We start from the raw sequence: 22,833 nt of genomic DNA on the forward strand, positions 1-22,833 counted from the left end.
AGAAAACAAATTTATGGTTATCAAAGGGGAAGGGAAGGGAAGAGAGGGATAAACTGGGATTAGCAGATACAAACTACTATATGTAAAATAGATAAACAAGTCCTACTGTATAGCACAGGGAACTACATTCAATACCTTGTAATAAACTATAATGGAAAATAATATGAAAAAGAATACATATATATATATATATATATATATATATATATATATATATATATATATGTATGAAAAGAATCACTTTGCCATACGCCAGAAACTAACAGAACATTATAAATCAACTACACTTCAATCTGAAAACAAGTTTTTCCACTGGTTCCTTTCCAAAGTAAACCTATATTTACCTTGGAATATGCATGGTACATTTAAATGGTAATATGTAAATAACATAACCAGAAAATTTTAATAATAAAAAGAATGAAACCTAGGTTTCATCACAAAGCTTAAAACCAAAATTCAACTTAGCGAATGTTGTTTGGCTACTCAAAAGCCATTCCTAACCTGATTCTCCTTTGTAACTTCCCATGATAGATGCTATAAAGACAAATACTTTCTTAGCATCCCTCATAGCAAGAAGTGGACAGCTGACCAGCTATGATCATGAGATCCAAGTAGAAATTAATTAGGACAGTTTATGGGAAAGCTTTTGGTATCCTGACAAAAAAGGAATAGACAGTGGAATACAACTCAGCAATAAAAAAGTGCAATCCCTTGATATATATCATGAAAGAATCACAAAAATATGCTGAGTAAAATATCCAGACAAGTGTATATTTTGAGTGGTTTCATTTTTATGAAATTCAAATAGGAAAAACTAAGCTTTTCTGATAGAAAGCAGAACTACAGTTGTCTCTGGGGTGGGTGAAGTTACTGGCTGAGGATGACAAGAGAACATTAAGGGGTGATGAAAATCTTACATGTAGATTTATGTGCTGATTACATTTGTGAATACATTTGTCAACATTCATTGATTGGTATGTTTAAAATACGTTCATTTTCCTACATGTAAATTATACCACAATGAGAAAAGAAAGAAATAAAAAATAAAGCACAAGAGGTGGTGTATATGCCCTTCAGCTATCACCCTTTCTTCCCGAACATGATTCCTGCCACAGTCATTTTGTCTATGCACAAAGACTGAGAGAATTGCAGGGATACTTGCCCTAATGTTGCTAAGCCACTGAACCACTACAATAATTGCGCACCCCCAGACTTCTTATATCAGAAAAATAAACTCCTATTTGTTTCAGCTACCACTGTTAAGTTTGTCAAGAAAGTGAAAAAAATACATTTTACTTGGATTTTTGAATGAGCCTAGTGATGTCATGATTTCGTATTAAGCGATTTGTTCACATTCCACATCTCACCCAATGAGATTCTACAATGATCCCAAATGTTTACCATCATAGAAGCACTGACATGGAAAAATAAGTGTATCAAAAATTTACCTCGTTACTAATTAAATATTAGTAATGATAAACTAGAATGTAGACTTATAAAACTTAAGAATTGTTTTTTTTTTAATAAATGAGAGGGCAAATAAGAATAAAGAACAAGATGTTATATAACATTCTTTTTTCTTAGAATTTTGGTTCCTAAAAGGGAACACACCTACAGGACAATGCATCACAATTTTATTGGGCTTAAAGCAGGATTTTTTACTTTTTTTTTTTGCCTAACAAATATATGAAAATGACCTTAACAATTTCTGACCCTCATTAGGGTGTTCTTATAACTATAAATTTAAAAACTGGATTTCCTTATAAAAATTTTTAAAAATCTTACCTTGAACTAAAGAAAGATATTGTAGCCATTAACCATAGTTCTTGTAGACCACGTTGCAATTCTGTAGCTTGATACATTCTATAATTTGTCCTTATTTTAATATTTAAATGATGGTAAAACTCTGCATAAGATATTAGAATAATGATCAGTTATAATCTGTTAAGATATTTACAGATTGTCAAAGAATTCAAAAGATAGCGATATATAATATCTACAGTGGAACTTTCTAATGGTAAGTAGAATATTTTCAGTTTTGCAATTTCACCCTTGTAATCTTTAAAAGATATTAGCACAATTGCAAAAACATTAATTAAAATTAGTCAGTGATAAAGTGGTTTCAAAAGATTAAATAACCCTTTTTCCAAACAAGGAAAAAAAAAAAAAACAGAGACTTTTTGAAAAAACATTTAGTAAAATCTTAGAAATAGAAACTAGCATCTTCCCCTTCCCCATCCAGTTGCCTAAAGCATCTGGAAAATTCCCATAAAAATATTTAACTGAATACAGTTCTTGGTCAAGTCATGAAGCTTTGCTATTATGCAAAGCTCCTTCATTCTTAGAACATAGAAGCAGCATTTACAATTTGATATTCATTTTCTTTAGGGCTGGAGTATGGGAAGAGACAGGAAAAAAGAATTGTTGCTCTACTGAATTATTTTTAATTTCTAAGTCTATATATAGATATATATTTAGTGGTCAAGCCTCAATTAACTAGCTCATATAAACAACCAAGTTTTTAAGTTTCATACTTGTCCACACTGAGCCTCCAGCAATTTGTCAATTATAGTTCAGGTTTTCCCACCTCAGCACTGGTTCCCCTAGCTGTTTCTACCCAGGAATCTCTGTTCTGGTAAGCTGTGACTTCCTGTATTCATCTGTCTCTCCAGTCTTGGGGGGCAGCTACTTGCCCTGCGTCCTCTCCTCTCTTATGGACCCAAGAAGCATGATTTTTCAGTGTGTTCAGCTTTTCACTTGTCAGGATAGACTTCTAAGCTCCTTACATGCAGAAATGGAAACCAGAAGTCCTATCTAGAGATTTTGAACCACAGAGGTTCTAGGTTTGTAGACACAGGAACAGCTGACATCAGGGGTGAGGTGCCATACTGATATATGAGGATTTAGTTAACCTTCCTGCCCCCATTTCCTTTCTTCTTGGCTTCCAGAACGTTGGAGGGTAGACACATATTCCCAGATGGGATATTGTGAGAATACCCTCTTAGGAAATGGATCAATACATTGGATACCCTCTAAGTCAATAAATCACCCTTAGAGGAGACCATTAATCAACAAACTCTGCCTATAAATATACAGACACATGCACACAGAAAATCAAGAATGACCAGACACTGGAAGGAAACTTTTAACATTTAAAGTGGAATCCAAAGTAAATAAGGAACTTAGAGAAAGCAGAGTCAGTATAGAGAGTGAAGGAAAAAAGAATTTTAGGCTCATATAATGTATATTCCTAGAGATAAACAGTGTTGATTGTGTACATGAGGCAAAACCAGAAGGCTATAATAAAGTAATATTCAATAACCAAGAACAAGCTCTTGGAAAGTAAAATAAATAATGAAAATTAAAAAGTCAGTAGAAGAGTTGGACGCTAACCTTCAGGAAATTTCCCACAAAGTAGAATAAAACAAGGCTTAGAAGGAAATGCAGGAGAAAAGATAAGAAAATTAGAGGTCTAAAATCCAACTAGTAGGAGTTTCAGAAAGTGATAACAGAGAGAGTGAAGGGGATAAATATGAAAGAAATAATACAAGAGAATTTCCCAGGACTAAAGAGCAGGACACCCTACTTTGAAAGAACCCAGAGATTGCTCATCATAGCAAATGAAAGTACTCCACCAAGGCAATCATTGAGAAATTACAGAACTCTGGGCATAAAGAGATTTTGTATTCTCAACTCTCTTGCCCCTCTTCTTTGTCCTTGCTTGAGAAAACCACAATCCTGGTGAAATGCAACACTAAGCTCACTCTTTGTACCCAAGACCCACCAATAAGACTGCTGAAAAACCATGCTGACTGCTTTCACCTTAAATTAATGAGCCCAGGTGGGCTCTTAATGCTACATTACTCATGCCTTATTTTCATGATTCATTCTCTCTCATAGTGACACCTTTATACCTTCGCTCTCATTAAACTCCAACATCCTCACTTTCAGCTAACAATTTTGCTTTTTGTTGCTGGGAAGAGTTTGGAATCAATTAAAAGAGATCTCCTACTATCATGATACCTTCCTACTTGCATCATGAGACCCATGTTCTACCTTCTCCCTTTACTTTTGATGAACTCTCCTAGCAAAAGCAAACTTCTCCTCTTGTACATTAGATTTCATTCCCTCTTGCCTACTCAGGGAGATTGCTCCAGTAATTCCCCCCTTTCTCTCACAAATCATCAAATTTTCTCTCCCCTGGATAATTTTTCATTAAAATGCAAGTATGCTCTCTCACTCTTGCTGTGTGTGTGTGTGTGTGTGTGTGTGTGTGTGTGTGTGTGTGTATAAAACCAACCTTCTCTTTAGTTCTCCAGCTATTGCTCTGTTTTTCTTTTTCCCTTGACAGTAACACTCCAGCTACCTCCAAATTTCTCTCTGCCCATTCTCTCTTAAACCCATTCTAATCATTTTTTTAATCCCCATCATGCCATCAAAACTGTTCTACCCAAAGTCTCTGATAATCTGCATGATGCCAACTCCATGGTCATTTCTCAGGCCTCATCTTCCTTCACCTATCAGCAGGATTTGACACAGATGATAAAACTCCCTTCTCCTTGAAACACTTCTTCACCTGATTTTCAGGAACACATGACACTTACCTAGTTTTCCTCTTCACTTTCTGCCTGCTTCTTTTCTCTTTTATACTGATTCCTTTTCATCTCTTCAACCTCTAACTGTCGAAGTGCCTCAAGGCTCAGTTCTTGGATTTTTTTATCTACTCACAAAAGAGTGACCTCATCCAGAAATGTGACTGGCATATGACCATCAGTATACTGACGACTCTTAAATTTCTTTCTTAGCTGGGACTTCTCCCTAGACTATTTGATATCTCTACTTGGTATCTCAAATTTAATATGAACAAAACTGAGCTATTGATATATACCCTCCAACCTGTTCCTCCCATAGGCTTCCCCACTTCATTTCATTGAAGGGCAACTCGGTTTCTCCATTTTTGCAGGTCAAAAACCCTGGAGTCATTCTTGATTCCTCTATTTCACATTCCACATCCAGTAAGTCAAGAAATACTATTAACTCTACCTTTAAATCATGCCCAGAATTTGACCACTTCTCACACCTCCACTACCACCACTCTAGTCCAAGCCACCATTAAAACTCACCTGGATTACTGTAATAGCATTCTAAGTGTTTGCCTTATCTCTGCTCTCAGGTGCTTCTTTACTCAGCTGCCAAAGGTGAGAGCAGTCACATTTCTGCTCACAACAGTCCAATAGCATCTCATCTACTTTAGAATAAAAAGCCAAGTTCTTACAAGTTCTGGCTCCATCTTACTGCTCAGAGATCACTGCCACCTACCTTTCACCTTGTATACTTTGCTCCAGCCACACCAGCTCCCTAATTGTTCCTTAAACAAGACAGACACTCCTGTCTTAGGGCCTGTGTACTTTATAGTGTTCTTTCTGCCCAGAACGGTCATCCCTTGGATACTGGCATGGCTTGCGCCCTCACTTTCTTTAAGTCTTCACTTAAAGCTCCCTTCTAAGTAAGGCATTTCTAATCCAAATTTCTACCCCTTACACTGCATATTCTCCTTCTCTACTTGAGTACTTATCACTACCTAATATATTGTGTACTTTACACTTATCTTGCTTATTATTTGTGGCCCACCCACCACTAGAATGTAAGCTCTACAAAGGCAGGGATATATGCCTTTCTTTTTTCAATGCTACAATCTCTAGCCTCTAAAACAGAACCTTCCACAGTAATAGCTGCTCAAGAAATATTTGTGAATGAATAAATAATACGTTTTCTAAAAGCTCCTATAGAGAAAACAAAACAGATTCAGGAATCAGAACAGCCCTGGGCTTCTCAATGGCAACACTGGAAGCTGGAAGACAAGAGACCAATGTCATAAAAAAAATGTAGAGGAGAATGATTTCCAGCCTCCCTGGATTCCAAGGCAAACTGTTAAGAAGGGCAAATTAAAGATGCTTTTAGATTTGCAAGATTTCAAAAATATTGTTCTCATAAACTCTTTCTTAGGAAGCTATCAAATAACAGACTGACAAAAAAACAAACAAACAAACAAAAAAAAACACCCAAGAAATGGGAAGATATAGGTTCCAGGAAACAAGCAGTTCAACACAAAGGGAGAGGTAAAGGGAAAACCTAGGAAAATACTTGGTAAAATTCTAGATTGCCATCATGCAGAAAATCTGGAGAGTGATTTACCTATACAGAAGCAAGAGGACCTGGACTTCAAGAGAGATGTCTCTGAGTAAAAATCAGAACTAATAGTTTATCTGATATATGTGTCCATAAGGTAAGAACTTCTACAGTCCTGTTGAAGAGTTCATGAAATAATTAGTAACAAGTAAACAGAAAGCTAAACAACACTATGTGGCTTAGTTATGAACAATATTTACATAGTAATAACAACATGAAATAATGATCAAATAATTTGGCTAAAAATTGTTAAGGTGGGGTAGAAAAGAATGTGGGGAAGCTAAGTACAGGAGCCAAATCCAAATTTGTCAGAGTAAGAAGCTGATATACAAACATCTAAAATGGAATAATAAAAGCAGCAGTATAAGCATATTACTTAGAATTATGAATATAAATAGCTAAAGAAAGAGAAAAGAGTTGAAAGAAGCTGCCTCTGGAGACTGGGCTTGAGAGACTAAGAGAGACAGGATCCTCAGAGTCCCGTACTCTTCATTATAAACTTTGTAATGCTATTTGACTTTTTATGGTTATATAAATGCAATTTTCATAAAAATAAAAATTTAATAATTTCATGTAAAATGAAGAAACAGTATTATAGAAATGTCATCTAGAGTTATAGAAGTAGTAAAAGGAACTAAACACAAATGGTAAAAGACAATGGTTATCTCTGAAAAGTGAGATTGCGGGCTGAGTTTTTATGACCATAGGCATGATTGCTTTTACAACAAAAATAAATGAACAAAAGATCCAATCACATACCTGTGAGAATGGGAAAGTCCTGAAAAAAAATTGTGAAAGCCTGCTTTCATTAAGGGCATTTTGATAGAACATATGTTCTATCACTAACAGAAAGAAGCCACTCTTTTGAGAAAATGAACATGTTTGGGCTTCAATGCTATGATGTTACAATGACTTACTCTAAAAACTCAACCTATATCTTAATATGAAAGAAAGGTGCCTGTTGGCTTCACAAATACTGAAATACAAATTTAAAACTGTCCACTTGAATTGAAATGACCTTCCTGGAAGAATTAATCCTCTTGGGATTTTTTTCTAATCTTATTTTAGAAACAGATTTTCTCTAATACCCAGTGGAGTCATTTGAGTTCTGACACAGAAACAGCAAAGAAACAGTTACAATAGATAAATATTCGGTTTAGGACTTTTGTGTGTGCCTTTGAGGGTTTCATGGAACCCACTCATTAATTACACTGAAGTTACCCAGGTGAAAATATCTGTTTTTATTTTTTAAAACACTTCACAACATCCCTCAATAATTAATTTGTTTTAAAATTCATTTTAAAATATTTTTATTATGTAATATTTTAATACATACTGAAAACATATTATATGTATAATGCATACATAAGAATAAATGAGTACCAGTTAACCCACCACTCAATTTAAGAACTGGAACCTTAGCAATATCATAGTAGCAACTCCCTGGGTGTTCCTTTCCACACCCCATTCTCATTGCTAAAATAGCATTCTCTACAGCTAACTTCACTACTTCCTGTTATGATTCAAATTAATTTTGTCTGGCTCTATTTTCTGAAGACTAATATCTAGGAACTATCTTTGCCTTCACTCATAAATGAGTGAGCACAGTATTTGGAGTTCATAGATCTGGTTACAAGTCCAATTCTGCCACAACTTTCCTAATTGTGTGGTTGTAGACAAGTTATTTAACTCTTCTAGGATGCAATTTCCTCATCCGCAAGGCAAGGATAATAATTTCTCATTCTCAGGGTTATTTTAAGACTTAAGTGAGCTAATATATATAAGGCACTCATTACCTATAGCTATTTATATAGAAAGCAAATCATTGTGATCTTATAATCTGTTTGCAAAAAGTGAAAGAACTTTAGATATATGATTAGTTTCTTCATTTGGTAATCTTTGCTTCAAAAATAAACATAATCTAAAAAGAAGTATTTCTCATTTTTTTTCTGGATATTTTAATGACTGAATCCATTCAACCTCTATGGATGATTTTTGGTTGATTGTGAAGATATTAGTTTTCACGATAGCTAAATGTCCTGTTTACTAATTAATTAATTAATTAAAAGATTAATGTAAGGATGAAGAAAACAACAGAGACTGCACCTGAGAAATGTCAGTAGGATACTGATTTAGTTTAGATCTTGTGTTTAGCTGACATAGCATCATAGACACATAGAAAAAGGGGAAATGACTTCAGAAATATTTCATTTTAGTAATTCATTTTTTAAAAAATCATTTTTCTTCTTTAAGAAATAATGGAAATAGCTCTTAACAACATAACAATCTGGAATGTTACTGGTTAGTCTGTCACTATGGTAGCAGCATCTGGGAAACATGTAAGATACATTATTCTAAAAATCTAGAGGTTGACATCTACATTCGTACAAGGAGACTTGTTTATCTGAGATATAAGATATAAGATTTAAGAGATATCAAATCAATTCTATTTATACTCCTGAATTATATGAAATGTTATCTTCTTGAGAGAGAAGATACTAGTGTGTAAAATTCCAGAATAGCTTAAAGATGGCCAACATCAAATAGCTCCAGGAATGCAATCTGTTGAAACAACAGTAGGATGAAGAATTGGCCCTTTAAATTTAAACCTACTTAATGTTTTGGTATCACATATGATGCTGAAGCTAGAAAGGATGATGGTGATGATGATGATGATAATGAACATGTAACTTTGAATCAGGACAGAAGATTTAATATTGGTGTTAAAAATAATCATTTTAGTGTATTCTTGCCCATTCTTCTTAAAGAGCAGTGCTACTTTATTTTCATGTGATGTGCATTCTATGCTGTAGTCCTGCTTTTTGACTTGTATACAGTGATGAAATACATAACATTTACACAATTAGGTTAATTTTAAAGGACTACTGTAAGGCAGTGAAAACTCAAGAAACAGAACAAAGTATATGGTGTACTACCTTTTTTATGAAAAGAAAAGAAGAGGAGAGAAAAGGGAGGGAATTCATACATGTATGTTGGCAATGCGCAGTATTGTTGGAAGAATCTCCATGAAACTGGGTATAGTATTGGCCTACAGAGAAGAGAACTGGATAAGTGAGGAAAGGAGATTTAAGGTTTTATTATACATGCTTTTCTATCTTTGTATCACGTGTATGTAAAGCTTTTTTTTTTACATATACACATACATATATGTACACACACATAATTTTTTTTAACTAAAAAGAATATAGTCTCATGTCCTGGAAGAAATACACTGTTGGATACCCTTCATTTCTTCTTTCCTTTTCCACCACTTCAAGAGGATTTAAGTTCTTTTGCTAGTTAACAAAGAACAGACGTTTCTGTCTTTACAACTGGCCTGCACAATCATTGATAAGTAATTAGAGAAAATTTAGACCTCTTAACCGTAATATTTTTTAAGTGTTTCTATGTAGCTGGGCCTCTGCAATCTAAAGAGATTTGATTGTTATAAAGGCAGAAAAGAATCCCTTTGGGGGTTGGAACTGTTTATGGTCTAAACTGAGTAACTGTCAAATTATTCCAATGTACTACATACAGTCTCAGAATGATACTCTAGCATAAGACTGTAATCAAATTTCTGAAGATGGTTGAGTTTGTGCTACATAACATCTATAAAATGTTATATAACATATGTGTGCACCATATATGTAAAACATATTTAGAGATTAATGGCAATAGGTTTTAAAACTTATTTCAACTTTCTAAAAGACGTTTTAACTTTAAAACAATGAAATAACATCTCTACTAGGAAAAAATGTTAAAATTTCAATACATAAAAAGAATTACAATGAAGTATCACCTTACACCAGTCAGAAAGGCCATCATTCAAAAGTCCATGAATGATACATGCTGGAGAGGGTCTGCAGAAAAGGGAACCCTCCTACACTGATGGTGGGAATGTAGTTTGGTGCGACCATTATGGAAAACAGTATGGAGATTCCTCAAAAAATTAAAAATGGACTTACCATATGATCCAGCAATCCCACTCCTGGGCATATATCCAGAGAGAACTCTAATTTGAAAAGATACATGCACCCCCGTGTTCAAAGCAGCACTAATTATAGTAGCCAAGAAATGGAAGCAACCTAAATGTCCATTGACAGATGACTGGATAAAGAAGCTGTGGTATTTTATACAATGGAATACTACTCAGCCATAAAAAATAAAATAATGCCATTTGCAGCAAGATGGATGGAACTAGAGATCATCATTCTAAGTGAAGCCAGAAAGAGAAAGAAAAATACCACATGATATCACTCATATGTGGAATCTAAAAAAAAAAAAGAAGAAAAAAAAGGGACACTATGAACTTATCTACAAAACAGAAATATACCTGCAGACATAGTAAACAATCTTATGGCTACCGAGGAAAAGGGGTTGGAAGGGATGAATTTGGGAGTTTGAGATTTGCAAATGTTAGCCATTATACATAAAAAGAGATTTAAAAAGTTTCTTTTGTATAGCACAGGGAACTATGTTCAATATCTTATAATAACCTTTAATGAAAAATAATATGAAAACGAATATATGTATGTATATGCATGACTGTAACATTGTGCTGTACACCAGAAATTGACACATTATAACTGACTGTACTTCAGTTAAAACCCTCCCCCAAAAAATAAAACAAAAGAAAAAAAGAAAAGAAAAAGAATTATAAAGATTTTATAAAGTGTTGTAAAATGTTATCTTGCTCATAGGTGAAGACTGCCTCAAATCCTGTATTTTGTGATTATTTCATTGACTGTCATTGAGAAACAATGAAAGTAATTTCCTTAAAAGAAATCTTAAAGATACTGGAGAAATATTCACATTGTCATATGCACTCTCACAACACAGGTACAAACACATGCAGATCAGATCAATGCCAATTCATTAAAGTTTTCCCCTCACCAACCCCAGGAACTCATATTCATTTCTCTTCTAAAGATGTTTAAATGAATGTACAGTTATACAAATGGACTGGCACTTGATCTCAATCCTCTAGAATGACTGTAATAATACATACCGCCTGGAGAAGGATGTCTTTGTTTCCTGGATCTTGGAGTCGTACAACATATGGTCTGACAGATTTTAAGCTCCAAGTATCTATTTTTAGACATGATGGCTCTTTATCCTTATCTTTTAATAAAAAAGAAAGCATTTGCTGAGCTGAGACTTGCCTTCATAGTAGTACTTTAGTTAGAAAGCAAGTGCCTTTGTCAGCTTAGAAACTTTGGTAAGATGAATAATTTAGTCTGTAGGAATAATGTGTCTAGAGAAGAAATTTAAGTAGGGGTTAGATGACGCAGGTAATTAATTAAATGATCTTAGGATATCTGATTCACAATGACTAATTTAAATATGCACTGTAAATAAATAGAGATCATAAGTCATGGTTGTGATATTCTCAAGGGCAATACAGAATACATAATTCACCACATAACAGGAAAAATTTATTGTCTTAAAACATTTGAGAATTGTCTCTCTCTGTTTTTTCTTTTGCTAATGATCACAGAGAATCACAGTGTCTCATCAAAACAAAGAATAGAATCAAGGCAAAGGTTGTATTTAATGCCAGGAAAAGTGGACATATTTTAGAGCACTTACCTTTAATTGGATAAACACTTGAAGTTTAAAAGTATTTCTCTGAGAATAGTTCTAAACATTACAATAGGGATTGCTTCTTCAAATTGTCATAGTAATTAACTGGGTACCAGGAATGCTGTGTTTCAGCACTCTCCTTGGTACTGGGAAAATGACATATACTAGACTCTCCTGGGCTGAAGAAGAGACTAACTCCCTCCAGGTCACTGAGGGCTGGGAAGTCATCAGTCTTACCAACAGAAACAGATGTCATTAAAATCTGCCCTCATACTCATTCCTCTCCTTTGGCAAACCTTAAGGATTGTCCCCTGTGACACTGGAAAAGCAGACTACTTAGTTAAGGGGGTGTCCGGGGATTGTGTTAGGTATATTCATGTATTCCTCAATTTACTGATCTGTTGGGTTCCAAAAACTTCGGTATTCAGAATAGAATTTTAAATTAAGACAATGTTATAGATGGTACTAATGTTCTGAAAAAAATCCGTAAAATGAAGTGTCAAAAAAAATAGTAAATCCCCAAACTGTTGTAAAGCAAATATCAAAGCAGAAAATAACTAATTAAAAACAGTATGCTGAATGCTGGTTTCTGAAGAAAAGCTTTCTTTAGAGAAGAATAAAAAGAATACAGACTTTCATGAGAATTGTGAAGAGTTTTTAGTAGCACTTCTATGAACTCGAGAGGTTGTTCTTTCTTCTTACATTAAAATTTCACTTTAAAATATGTCACTTTTTTTTTCAGGTTTAAATACAACACTTACACTAGTCTTATGCTTAGACATGATCACAATCATAGTGAGGGAGGAAAAAAGGGATCAAGGGAAAGGAGAAGATTCTAGAATTAACTAGATTCAAGTTAAAAGAAGGAGAGAAAAAAGGAAAGGTGATTAAAGATGAAATGTCTCTGGGAAAGAGATTATTAGGAAGTATCACTAACAGAGGTATATGCAGTAAAATAAAGAGAACTATCTAGCAGCTTGACATAGGCATGGCTGAGTGACAGTAGGTCAATTTCCTATCCATGCCTGTCACCAAGTGACACTGTTTATTCAGGACAACTTTGCTACAGTGGTTTGAGCTGGGGGTGGGAGTAGGGGGCGGAAGGCAGCTGGAAGGCATTAAACACCTACTGTTTTGCCTGCCCAATAACTGCTTCCCCTTCATTTATTCCCCATGTTCCTTTGGGTCAGGGGCCTAATCACAAGGAACAACAATAGCCTGTAATTACTGGAACTGGGAGTCCAGGCTACAGTGGGATTAAGATCTGAGCTGCTGAGCTGCTAGTCTAAGGCTCCTTGAATTTTCCCTGGCTAGGTACAGAATCAGTTCCAGAATCCAGAGTGGGCTTTAACCAGCAGGTGAAAATTAAGCAGTAATTCTAAATTCTGGCTATACATTCCAGTCATCTGCTGAGGATTTAAAAAAACTGAAACCCAAATCCAAACCAAACCAAACCAAACAAACCCACACCAATGTCTGGGCCTTATTCCAAACCAATTAAATCAAAATCCCTGGGGGTGAAGAGCTGAGCTTCAGTACGCTTAAAAAGCTCCCTAGGTGATGCTAATGTGCAGCTAGGATTGAGAACAGCAGGATATGAGAGATACAGAGGTGAAAAAGTCAGGTGTCATGGGTAAGGGTGAAGAGAGAAGCTCTACAGGCAGCTCTGGAGTAGGGAACACTTCATGCTCCACTGGACTGCCTAGTATCAAAGTGAGATTTGGGGTACTCGGAGGGAAGCAGGAGTTATCCAGCAGATACAGGAGTTAGGAGCGCAGTGAGGAAGGCTGGATGTCAGTATGCTAAGGCTTCCCATTCTTTGTTATTTTGCTCAGAGAGAGCCTTAAATTCTCTCCTCCATGATTATTTGACAAGGAGCACCCAATGTCTAGCCAAGATTAGCAGTTATTTAAAATTTAGCAGAATCTACTCTTTTTGCACTGATTTGAGTGCTGAAGATGGGAGGAAGAAAGAGCCATCTTCATGTGATCATAAATCTACCACACAGTACATGGAGAGCAAACCTCCCACTCAATAGAATCACAGAAGTTTAGAGCAGGAAGGGACCTTAAGTATCTTCTGGTTCAGCATTTTTCTTTTGAATTGTGATTATCTCCATTAGACTTGTTAAAGTCCAGGAGCGTCTCTTATGCTTCATTGTTTCCCTGGTGCCCACACAGAGACACATAAATATTAGATGAACAACTGAATGAATGAATTTTCAGGTGAGGAAGCTGAAATGCATAGTCAGTAAATTAATCAGTTCATTCATTCACTTCACACCAGTAAAAACAGAAAGCTTTAGATATCCATGAGAATGAATGTACAGCATGGGGACTATAGTTAACAATACTGTGTTGTATATTTAAAATTTGTTAAGGGAGTGGATTTTAAGCGTTCCCATTCCACGCATAAAATAATGGTAACTATGTGAGTTAATGGATGTGTTAATTAGCTTGACTGTGGTAATCATTTCACAATGTATGAGTATATCAAATTGTCATGTTGTATACCTTAAATATATACAAGTTTAATTTGTCAATTATACCCTAATAAAGGTGGGAAAAATAAAACTAACAAATAATTTCAATATACTCCTAATTTTCACTTGCATTTAAGATAATGTAGCTTTCTTCCTATAATGGATATTTCGGTATTTCACAAAAAAAAAATTTTTTGCAGCTGGAAAAAAAGAAATATAAGAAGCTAGAGTACTTCTGATGCTCTTAGAAATACAAGTAATTAATTCAACCAACATTTTGATGTACTTACTAGGGAAGGCTTTTGTTAGGTGCTATAGAGGTTAGTAGAGTTAATTATTAAGAGCCCAAGCTCTGGATTCAAATAGCCTGAGTTTGATTTCTGGTTCCTACTTCCTGGCTGTGTGATATGTCTATTTAACCTCTTCATGTCTCCCTTTTCTTAACTGTAAGGTGGGAATAATAAAACATGCCTTGCAGGGATAATAGTCTCTTACACATAATACCTATTCAATAAAAGCTAACTATTATAAACATGATTTGATATTATCTGCTCTTTGAATCCCCTTGCCCCCACTATTAAGATGAGTGGGACTTTATTTTAGTGAGCCTCATGTGGGTTTGCCAGTCTGGAGATGGGGCTGGAGTAGAGCTGCATTTGGGCAAAAATGGGGATAGGAGTTTGGAGTCCTGAGGACCATCCAAAAGGAAGAAAATGTGAGCTAGTGAGTCCAACAGCAAATCTGAAAGTTGTTTTCCTGTATGGTATGGTGGGTAACCCCCTCGAAAAAATCTGTAGTGAAGTCCACTTTGCTCACTGATGTTTTCAGGTGATGTGGTTTACTTTAGCAGAACTCAAAGTGGTTCTGGGTTCTGAGATTCTGGATTCAACAGGGTGCAGCTGGCAAAGCCAAAGCATAGGAGGACAACTGGCACCTGGCTTCCATAATGGTGAATGAGACTCAGTCTATGCCCTCAAGGAATTGCTGGCTAACAGCAGAGGAGATCAAAATGTATGCTCTATATTCATTTCAACACAGGGTAAAATGCATTCAGTTTTACATGACTGAACAAAGTGCTACAGAAGCACAGAAGTGGAAAAGACTTATTCTGAGTGGGAGTTTGGAAAGGCTCCAGGGAGAGATGATATCATCCTCCCTGGGTTAAATGACTATTATGAACTAAATGTATCACCCTAAAACTCCTATGTTGAAATCCTAACCTCCAAAGTGACATTATTAGGAAGTGGGGACTTTGGCAGGTGACTGTAAAGGTAAAGCTTTCACAAATGGGATTCTTGCTCTTATGAAAGAGATCGCAGAGAGCTCTTTTGTTCCTTTCTGCCATGTAAAGACATAGTGAGAAGACAGTGTCTACCAGGAAGGGTCCTCACCAAACACTGAATCTGCTGGCACCTTGATCATGGACTCCCAAGCCTATAGAATCATGAGAAATGTTTGCTGTTTAAACCACCCAGTCTGTGGTAGAATGAAGAAAGGGAAGTTGAACAGAAGAAAAACAACTCTGTGCACTACTCGTGTTGGAAAGCCAGAACTGGAGTTGAAATCTTTGACCCTCCATTCCAGTTCTCTACTCATTACTGTTTATTCATTTAACACATATTTACAGAGTATTCTATCAGAATTGTATTTGGCTACAAGCAACAGTATACCCAGTCAATGGTGTCTTACATAGCAAAGGTCTAGAGACAAGAGGTAGTGTTGGCACTGTTTTCTAATACCATGCAGTATCAGTTTCCCAAGCATGACACTGCACTTCCTTGCCTCTGATCCTTTGCCCGCTCCTCTGCTCTCCATCTCTACTTGTTAGTCATTCTCTTAGATCGCTAGGGCTGCTATAACAGAAATACCACAGACTGGGTGGTTTATAACACCAGGCTGACACATACTTTCCTTTCTTCATATCAACCATTAAGTTAGATCATGGCAACAGAACCTTAAGAAATATCTTTCAAAAATGGAATGCAGTCATTCAAAAATGGTAATATTATTTTGTCATTTAGTATATTACATGGTGGCATTTCAAAGCATTGACAAAGAAAGTATTATTCATTAAATGATGTTGGAATAATTGACTAGCAATTTGAAAAAGAAATAACTAAATCTCTACCTTGTTTTCTATTCCAAAGTAAAATCCAGGTAATTCAGATTTAAAGGAAAAACATGAAAAATAATAAAGTTCCGGAAGAAACTATGGGTGACTGTTCTTTATAAATGAGAGATGGAAAAAGGCTTTTTAAGTGTGACAAATAAGTATAAACTCAAATACAGTGTAGGCCTGGGGTTAGGAGGACAGGTTCTAGAAGATACCACCTGGGTTGAAATCTTGGTTCCACACACATATTAGCTTTGTGACCTTGAAAAAGTCACCTAATCGATCTAAGCCTCAGTTTCCTCATCTACAAAACTATGATACCTATGTCAGAGGACTAAATAAGGAAAATAATTTTATGTGTAAAACATTCTGGAATATAAACCAAAAGGACATAAATAAAATGTGAATGGTGGTTATTTCTAGTTGATGGAATTATGGGTGAATTCCCCCCCCCTTTTCTATATTCTACAGAAAAATATTTCTAATTTTGTATTTTCTGTAGTGAATTAAAATATTACTTCTCTCTGAGTGTCAGCATAGCATTGCAATTATGATCATAGATTCTGGTTACAATCACTTACTAGTTCTATGAGCTTAGACAAGTTACTTAGCCTCTATCTCAGTTTCCTCATCTGTAAAATGGAGATAATATTTCCACCATAGAATTAAGTGAATTAATATAGGTGAAGTGATTAGAGTAATACCTGTCAAGTAGTGTTCTACGAATGTTTCAAATATTATTAATATTTTCTGTTCTAAGTCCTTTCTCTCAAAATTCCTATTCTTCGGATGTCTTTAAGTCAACAAACTAAGTTACAGATATATGTGAGTAGCTCATTATAGTTTAATGCAGGTGTGTGTAGACTATAGCCAATGGCCAGGTGGCCCTTGAGTTAAGAACAGTTTTTACATTTTTAACGAGTGAAAAGACAGAGAGAGAGAGACAGAGAGAAAAGAATTGCAAAAGAGACAGTATGTGGCCCACAAAGCCTAAAATATTTACTATCTGGGCCTTTTTGGAAAAAGTGTGCTGCCTATTGGCTTAATTTCTTTTCCCTTTCAAATATGCTTCTGATTTAAAACCATGTGACAAATACCAAGGAATAAATCTCTAAAGGTAAAATTTCAAGATACCCTGTAAATAGGAAGGGATATAATTTTGGAAAAGGAAGATTTTATTCCATCTTGTGAATATTTGCTTCCCTGCTCTGTGGCAAGATAATGTTTTCTTCCGGTGGTTAAAAATCACTTCATGGTAATTGAAGGCATAGAACAGTAGGATCAAGCAACACAAAAGGTACTCTTATCAGGCTGAGAGGAATCTCAAGAGAGTACTGTGTTTCTCTTGGCCAAGTCTGTCCTGCTGATGATGGCAATCTAACTGCTATGGGAATCCAGAATCATATCGGGTCTGGAATCTGCAAATTTGCTAGGCTAAGTATCCAGTTCCTTGCCATAGACCTTTGTGATAATGATTTTAAAAGTAGGAAAGCTGACTCATGAAGTCTTTCTAGACCCTGGTTAGGCGTATTTCAGAGAAAGAAAGTTGCCAGTGCTAAAATCTTTAAAAATCTAAGGTTATTAAAAAATAATTGTTCTGAAAAGGGGGAAAGGTAGCTCTTTAGTTTGTTTGCAAACAGCAAGAGTATTAACAACCTGTACTAACAACTATCTGAGTAACTTTACAGTTTTACTCAGGCTTAAGCAATCTGTAGCCTTTCCATTTGTTTTCATATGCAAACCATATAAAGTATATATGGTTTTCACTCAAAACACACCACCAATGACAACCAAGTAGTAGTCATTTGCTCTTACTGGAGATAATGACAGCATTTCACAAGTCATTAACGATTAAACCTCTTTGCAAATATGAGAAGAAAAAAACAAATTGATGATACACGGTCTTAATCCAACCATTATTATACTTTGGTTGTTATTCTTTTCAGCATTTCATAATATGCATTTAAAATATATTTATAATCAGAAAATTTGGGGCAGGAAATATGTAACTTGTTTTTAAAAGAACCAATTTCTTTTGCCTACAAGACATCACTAAAAACAAACTTAGTAATGTTGCTTAAGGAAGTCTGAAATAACCTTTGATAATCTATGTCAGTACAACAAAGCATGCACTATAAATCACAGAAGACTTACTGGTCAAGGAGGTATAAGACATGCACTCTCTTGCTGCCTCCTATTCTAAGGGTTTCAGCATCTCACCTGTAAAGTAAGAGCACTGAGTCTCCATAGTCTCAACAGTCTTCTTAAAGCCTGAAGATTAATGATTCCTAAAAAAGATTTTATTGTTTTACATTGATTGCAAGGAAGTTTATAGATATAACATTTATATATTTATGCATATAAATTTATATATTTATATATACTAGTAAATACTAACTGGGATATAAAAGTTCCTTCCATGCAGAAATACACATAAAAAGACCATTTCTAATTTTTCAGGACTTTTTTTTTTTAACCTGGAGCAACTGAGGTAAATAGTTTCACTTACCAGATAGACTGGTTTTTTTTTTTTTTAAGCAATTTAAAGTCCCAAAGGTAAATCTTTATCCTTATAAACCAACAAAACAAAGTTAATTCAAAACAAAGTGACAGCAACAAACCTGCAAGGAGTAATCTAAGTGACAGAGTGAGGATAAAACATTAATTGGTTCATGGGTGCAGAAATTAGATGAAGAAAATTCTACCATTATGCTCTTACATGGAGGAAGGTGACGCAGGAAATTCTTCCTTGCAGTAAAATTCAGGATCGACCTTCTCCCCTACTTAATTTTTTTAAGGACCAAACTACCCCTTCTTGTGGAAAATAATTTTGCAGCCTGAAGATTATTTCATTAATCTATGGATAATCCTTCTTTTCAGGGTAACAGTAGAATTGCCTTGAATGGAAATTTAATCTCCGTTGCCACCATCCCCAAGCAGGTGAGACTGAGGAGACCAAAAAGGTTTAAGGCGACACCTCCAAAGGGTGGCAAAAACGCACTGGCTGTAGAGATTAAGTTTCTATTGAAAATTTGATTTAAACAGCCTAAATTCGTCACAATTTAAAAAGAACCAGAAATAATCCGTGTTGTAAGCACTTAAGGCGAAGCATACTAGAATCGCTTCCCAGACTGAAGGCTGAGGCAGAATTCGGGACTAGCAGCCACACTCCAGGGTTTCTAAGGTGCTTCAACAACGAAACAACCTGGAACTGTTTCATGAGCCTTGGTTCACACGCGTTTTCCTGCACCAAAAGCCGATGTATTCATCTTCGTCATATTAATCACATTCATAAGCGTAACCATCCTACCAGGCTGCAAAATTAATGTATGTATCAGCGACTTTCCCACAGTGTGTCAAGGCAGTAAATGGATCTCTGCAGAAACTCTCGGCTTCCGGCCCAGCAGTCAGGAAAGCTCTGCGTCCCGCCCCGCCCTCCAAAATCAGCCTCAAGGACCCTTCCAGCGCTTACCGCGGTCTCCTGCCGCCCTCTGCCGGGCCGCTGGCGTCGGACTACTGAGAGCAGTAGCGCGGCCCCCTGAGAGCGCCACGAGGATGACGTCACTTTTGAGCGCCGCCCGTGGCCGGAAGTTACTCTTCTCCACTTCCGTCCCTCGATTCCGCTCCAGACACCGGAGGCGGGAGTGAAGCTCTTTACCGCGCTTAGTTACAGTCCAGGTTGAGGTCGGTGACTCGCTGCCGCTAAGCTTTTTCATTTTTAGAAGCGGGTCTGGGTGATTGTGTTGTATAGCGGAGTCCCATCCCTAGCAGCTCCTTGAGGAGTTTCCTTGTAGAAAGAGGGGTGAGGAGAACAAGTGGAGTGGAACCCATAAGTTCGAATCTTGCTTCAGCTAGCTAAGTCAAGTTAGTAGTGGAGCTCGGCGCTTTTTCTGATTTTGTAATTTTAGGAATGATACCTACCTTTTAAGCTGTGGAGTTTAAGTAAAATAATGTATATGAAGCACTGAGTTTTGGTTTTACGAATCATTCTTTATTCGGCTACCGTTTTCCATCATACTCAGGAACGTACCTGGCATTTTCTTGTCAGTTATCTCTGGGAGATTCTTAGTATACAAGAGATTATGCATCTCACGGGAACATTATACAGTGTTATGTGAGATTTAGCTCTTTATTTTGTGTTACAAAGTCCTGACAATATTTTGTCCCACCCTCCCTTTTATTTTTCCATTTCTAGGGACATCAGTTTTCCAGTTTTTCTGGAGGAATGCAAAGCCTTCTTTCCTTAAGACAAATGAGGTGAGAAATGCATTGTTGTAAAGATCTACAAATTTACCTCGTTATGTCAAAAGAAGACCAACTGAATGTTGTATCCTGGAACCAGTGGTTACCCATTTCCATTAAAAACCTCTTTGTCCAGGGAATTGTGGAGCAGAGGGGAACATAAATCCTTTTTATTCCTTAGACCTCACAAGTTACAGGTACAGAGATTTTCAGTATATTTGTTAATTTTGGCCTTTAGCCCTTGCCTTTGATTAGTTAAAATGTCAGTATGAGAGACAGGTTGACATAAATTATAGAATATTAATTACTTTTGTAATTCTTAGATTGAGGCATTTGATAATCTTGCATTAGGCTGCTGAAATATTTACTCACCTTGCTAGATATAATCGGACTATTTTGAATGGATATTAGGTGCTAAAATAATATTGATGTTTATCAGGTTTAATTTTTTTGTGTTGGAAACTGAAAAACAGCTTTTATTCAATTTCCCCCCCCGTATATATTAATGTCCCCCCCCTTTTTTTTTTTGATCTTACATTTTCTGAATTTTTTATTTTTATACAGTTTTTAAAGGTTGTATTCCATTTACAGGTTTTACAAATACTGGTTTTATTTCCCGTGTTGTACAATACATCCTTGTAGCCCACCTTAAACACCCAATAGTTTGTACCTCCTCTTTCCCAACCCTATATTGCCCTCCCCAACCCCATCACTGGTAATATCTGTGAGTCTGCTTTTTTAAAATTATATTCACTAGTTCTTGTATTATTTAGATTCTACATATAAGTGATATCATACAATATTTGTCTTTATCTGTCTTATTTCATTTAGCATAATGCCTTCCAAGTCCATCCATGTTGCTGCAAATGGCAAAAATTTCGTTCTTTTTTATGGCTGAGTAATATCGTATTGTATATATGTATATATACTACATTTTCTTTATCCATTCATCTGTTGATGGACATTTAGGTTGCTTCCATAGGTTAGCAATTGTAAATAAAGCTGCTAGAATGCATGTATTGGGTGCATATATCTTTTTGAATTAGTGTTTTTGTTTTTTTCAGAGATATACCACGAGTGGAATTGCTGGGTCATATGGTAGTTCTGTTTTTAGTGTTCTGAGACCCCTCCATACGGTGTTTTTTTAAGTTTTTTTTTTTTGAGTTACAGTTTCCATACTGTTTTATACAGTGGCTACACCAATTTATGTTCACACCAACTGTGTATGTCCCCTCCTCCCTTTTTATGTAAGTGATATTATCCTAGCCATACTGTTAAGCAGTTTGCCACTTAGAATATCTTGGACATCTGTCTGTTGTGTTAGATCTGCCTCATTTTTTAAAGCAGGCTATATAGTATTATACTGCATACATATATGACAATTTATTAATCATTCCGCTATTGGTGGCCATTTGGTGGGTTTTTTTTGTTTGTTTTTTGTTTTCGCTACGGCAAATAATATTATAATGGTCATCTTTTTTTTTTTTAGTAACAAATGTGCATTCTTATCCTTTGTTTTCTCTGAATAATCTCCAAGAAGTAGAAATGCTGGATTAAAATGTATGATGGATGGTGCCAAATTCCCTTACAACAGTGATATTTGAGAATTTCCCCTATTTTCTCATATGTTTAACTGCTGATATTAGTTACCATTGTTCTTAGGCTTAGCTGAGACTTAGACTGCTCATGCTATTTTCTTGGGTCAATTTATTGCAATTACATTATTGCAATCAAAAGCAAGTTTTTGTTGCCAGTTCTAAGTCCAGTTCAACTCTTTTTTTCCCTATATGAGTAGAATACTTCGTTTTACATTCATTAATAACAAATTACTATGAGACAAATGATTCACTTTAACGTTAAGTCGAAGATTTGTGGGAAAATGTTATTTGAATGGGGTGTTGTACTATGGATGGACATCGGAAGGATGGCCTTTCTGAATGACAGAACAACTTAAGCAAAGGCAGGGAAACAAGAATGGTCAAGGGTATTTAGGCTTAGAGATTTGAGAAGCATTGGTACTTGGTTGTGAGGTTGTAGAATAGAAGAGACAGCTAGAAAGGTCAGTCTGAAGATTTTACCTTGTAGAGGAGAGCTACAAAGATTTTTAATCAGGAAATGAGGGACATAATCACATCTTTGTTTTACAAATGTACTGTGGTGGCAGTTTTAGTGACTGATACTAGAGAAGCAAGTTAGGCAGCTGTTACAGACCGAGTGAGAGAAT

At 35.8% G+C, this 22,833-nt stretch overlaps 2 protein-coding genes across 28 annotated transcripts in view; one reads left to right on the forward strand and one right to left on the reverse strand.

Moving 5' to 3' along the window:
- Positions 1-18,656, reverse strand: part of AKAP9 (A-kinase anchoring protein 9) — a 168,538-nt gene extending 149,882 nt beyond the window's left edge. For all 14 annotated transcript variants that reach the window (XM_045519934.2, XM_045519929.2, XM_010959466.3 and 11 more), the window contains exon 1: positions 18,588-18,656. In XM_045519934.2, the coding sequence (XP_045375890.2) occupies positions 18,588-18,615 (28 nt within the window). In that variant the 5' untranslated portion in view covers positions 18,616-18,656. The remainder of the gene's footprint in view (positions 1-18,587) is intronic.
- Positions 18,657-19,971: 1,315 nt separating this feature from the next.
- MTERF1 (mitochondrial transcription termination factor 1) overlaps positions 19,972-22,833 on the forward strand; it is a 495,795-nt gene continuing 492,933 nt past the window's right edge. For 11 of the 14 annotated variants that reach the window (XR_012508240.1, XR_012508235.1, XR_012508230.1 and 8 more), the window contains exons 1-2: positions 19,976-20,051; positions 20,563-20,624. Coding sequence is in view for 1 of the 14 variants with exons in the window: in XM_010959455.3 (XP_010957757.1) it covers positions 20,593-20,624 (32 nt within the window). In the remaining 13 variants the exon portion in view is untranslated. The other 3 variants (XM_010959455.3, XR_012508241.1, XM_074367511.1) reach the window with 3 other exon arrangements.

The sequence above is a fragment of the Camelus bactrianus genome, chromosome 7 (genome assembly GCF_048773025.1).
Source record: "Camelus bactrianus isolate YW-2024 breed Bactrian camel chromosome 7, ASM4877302v1, whole genome shotgun sequence".
Taxonomy (NCBI): domain Eukaryota; kingdom Metazoa; phylum Chordata; class Mammalia; order Artiodactyla; family Camelidae; genus Camelus; species Camelus bactrianus.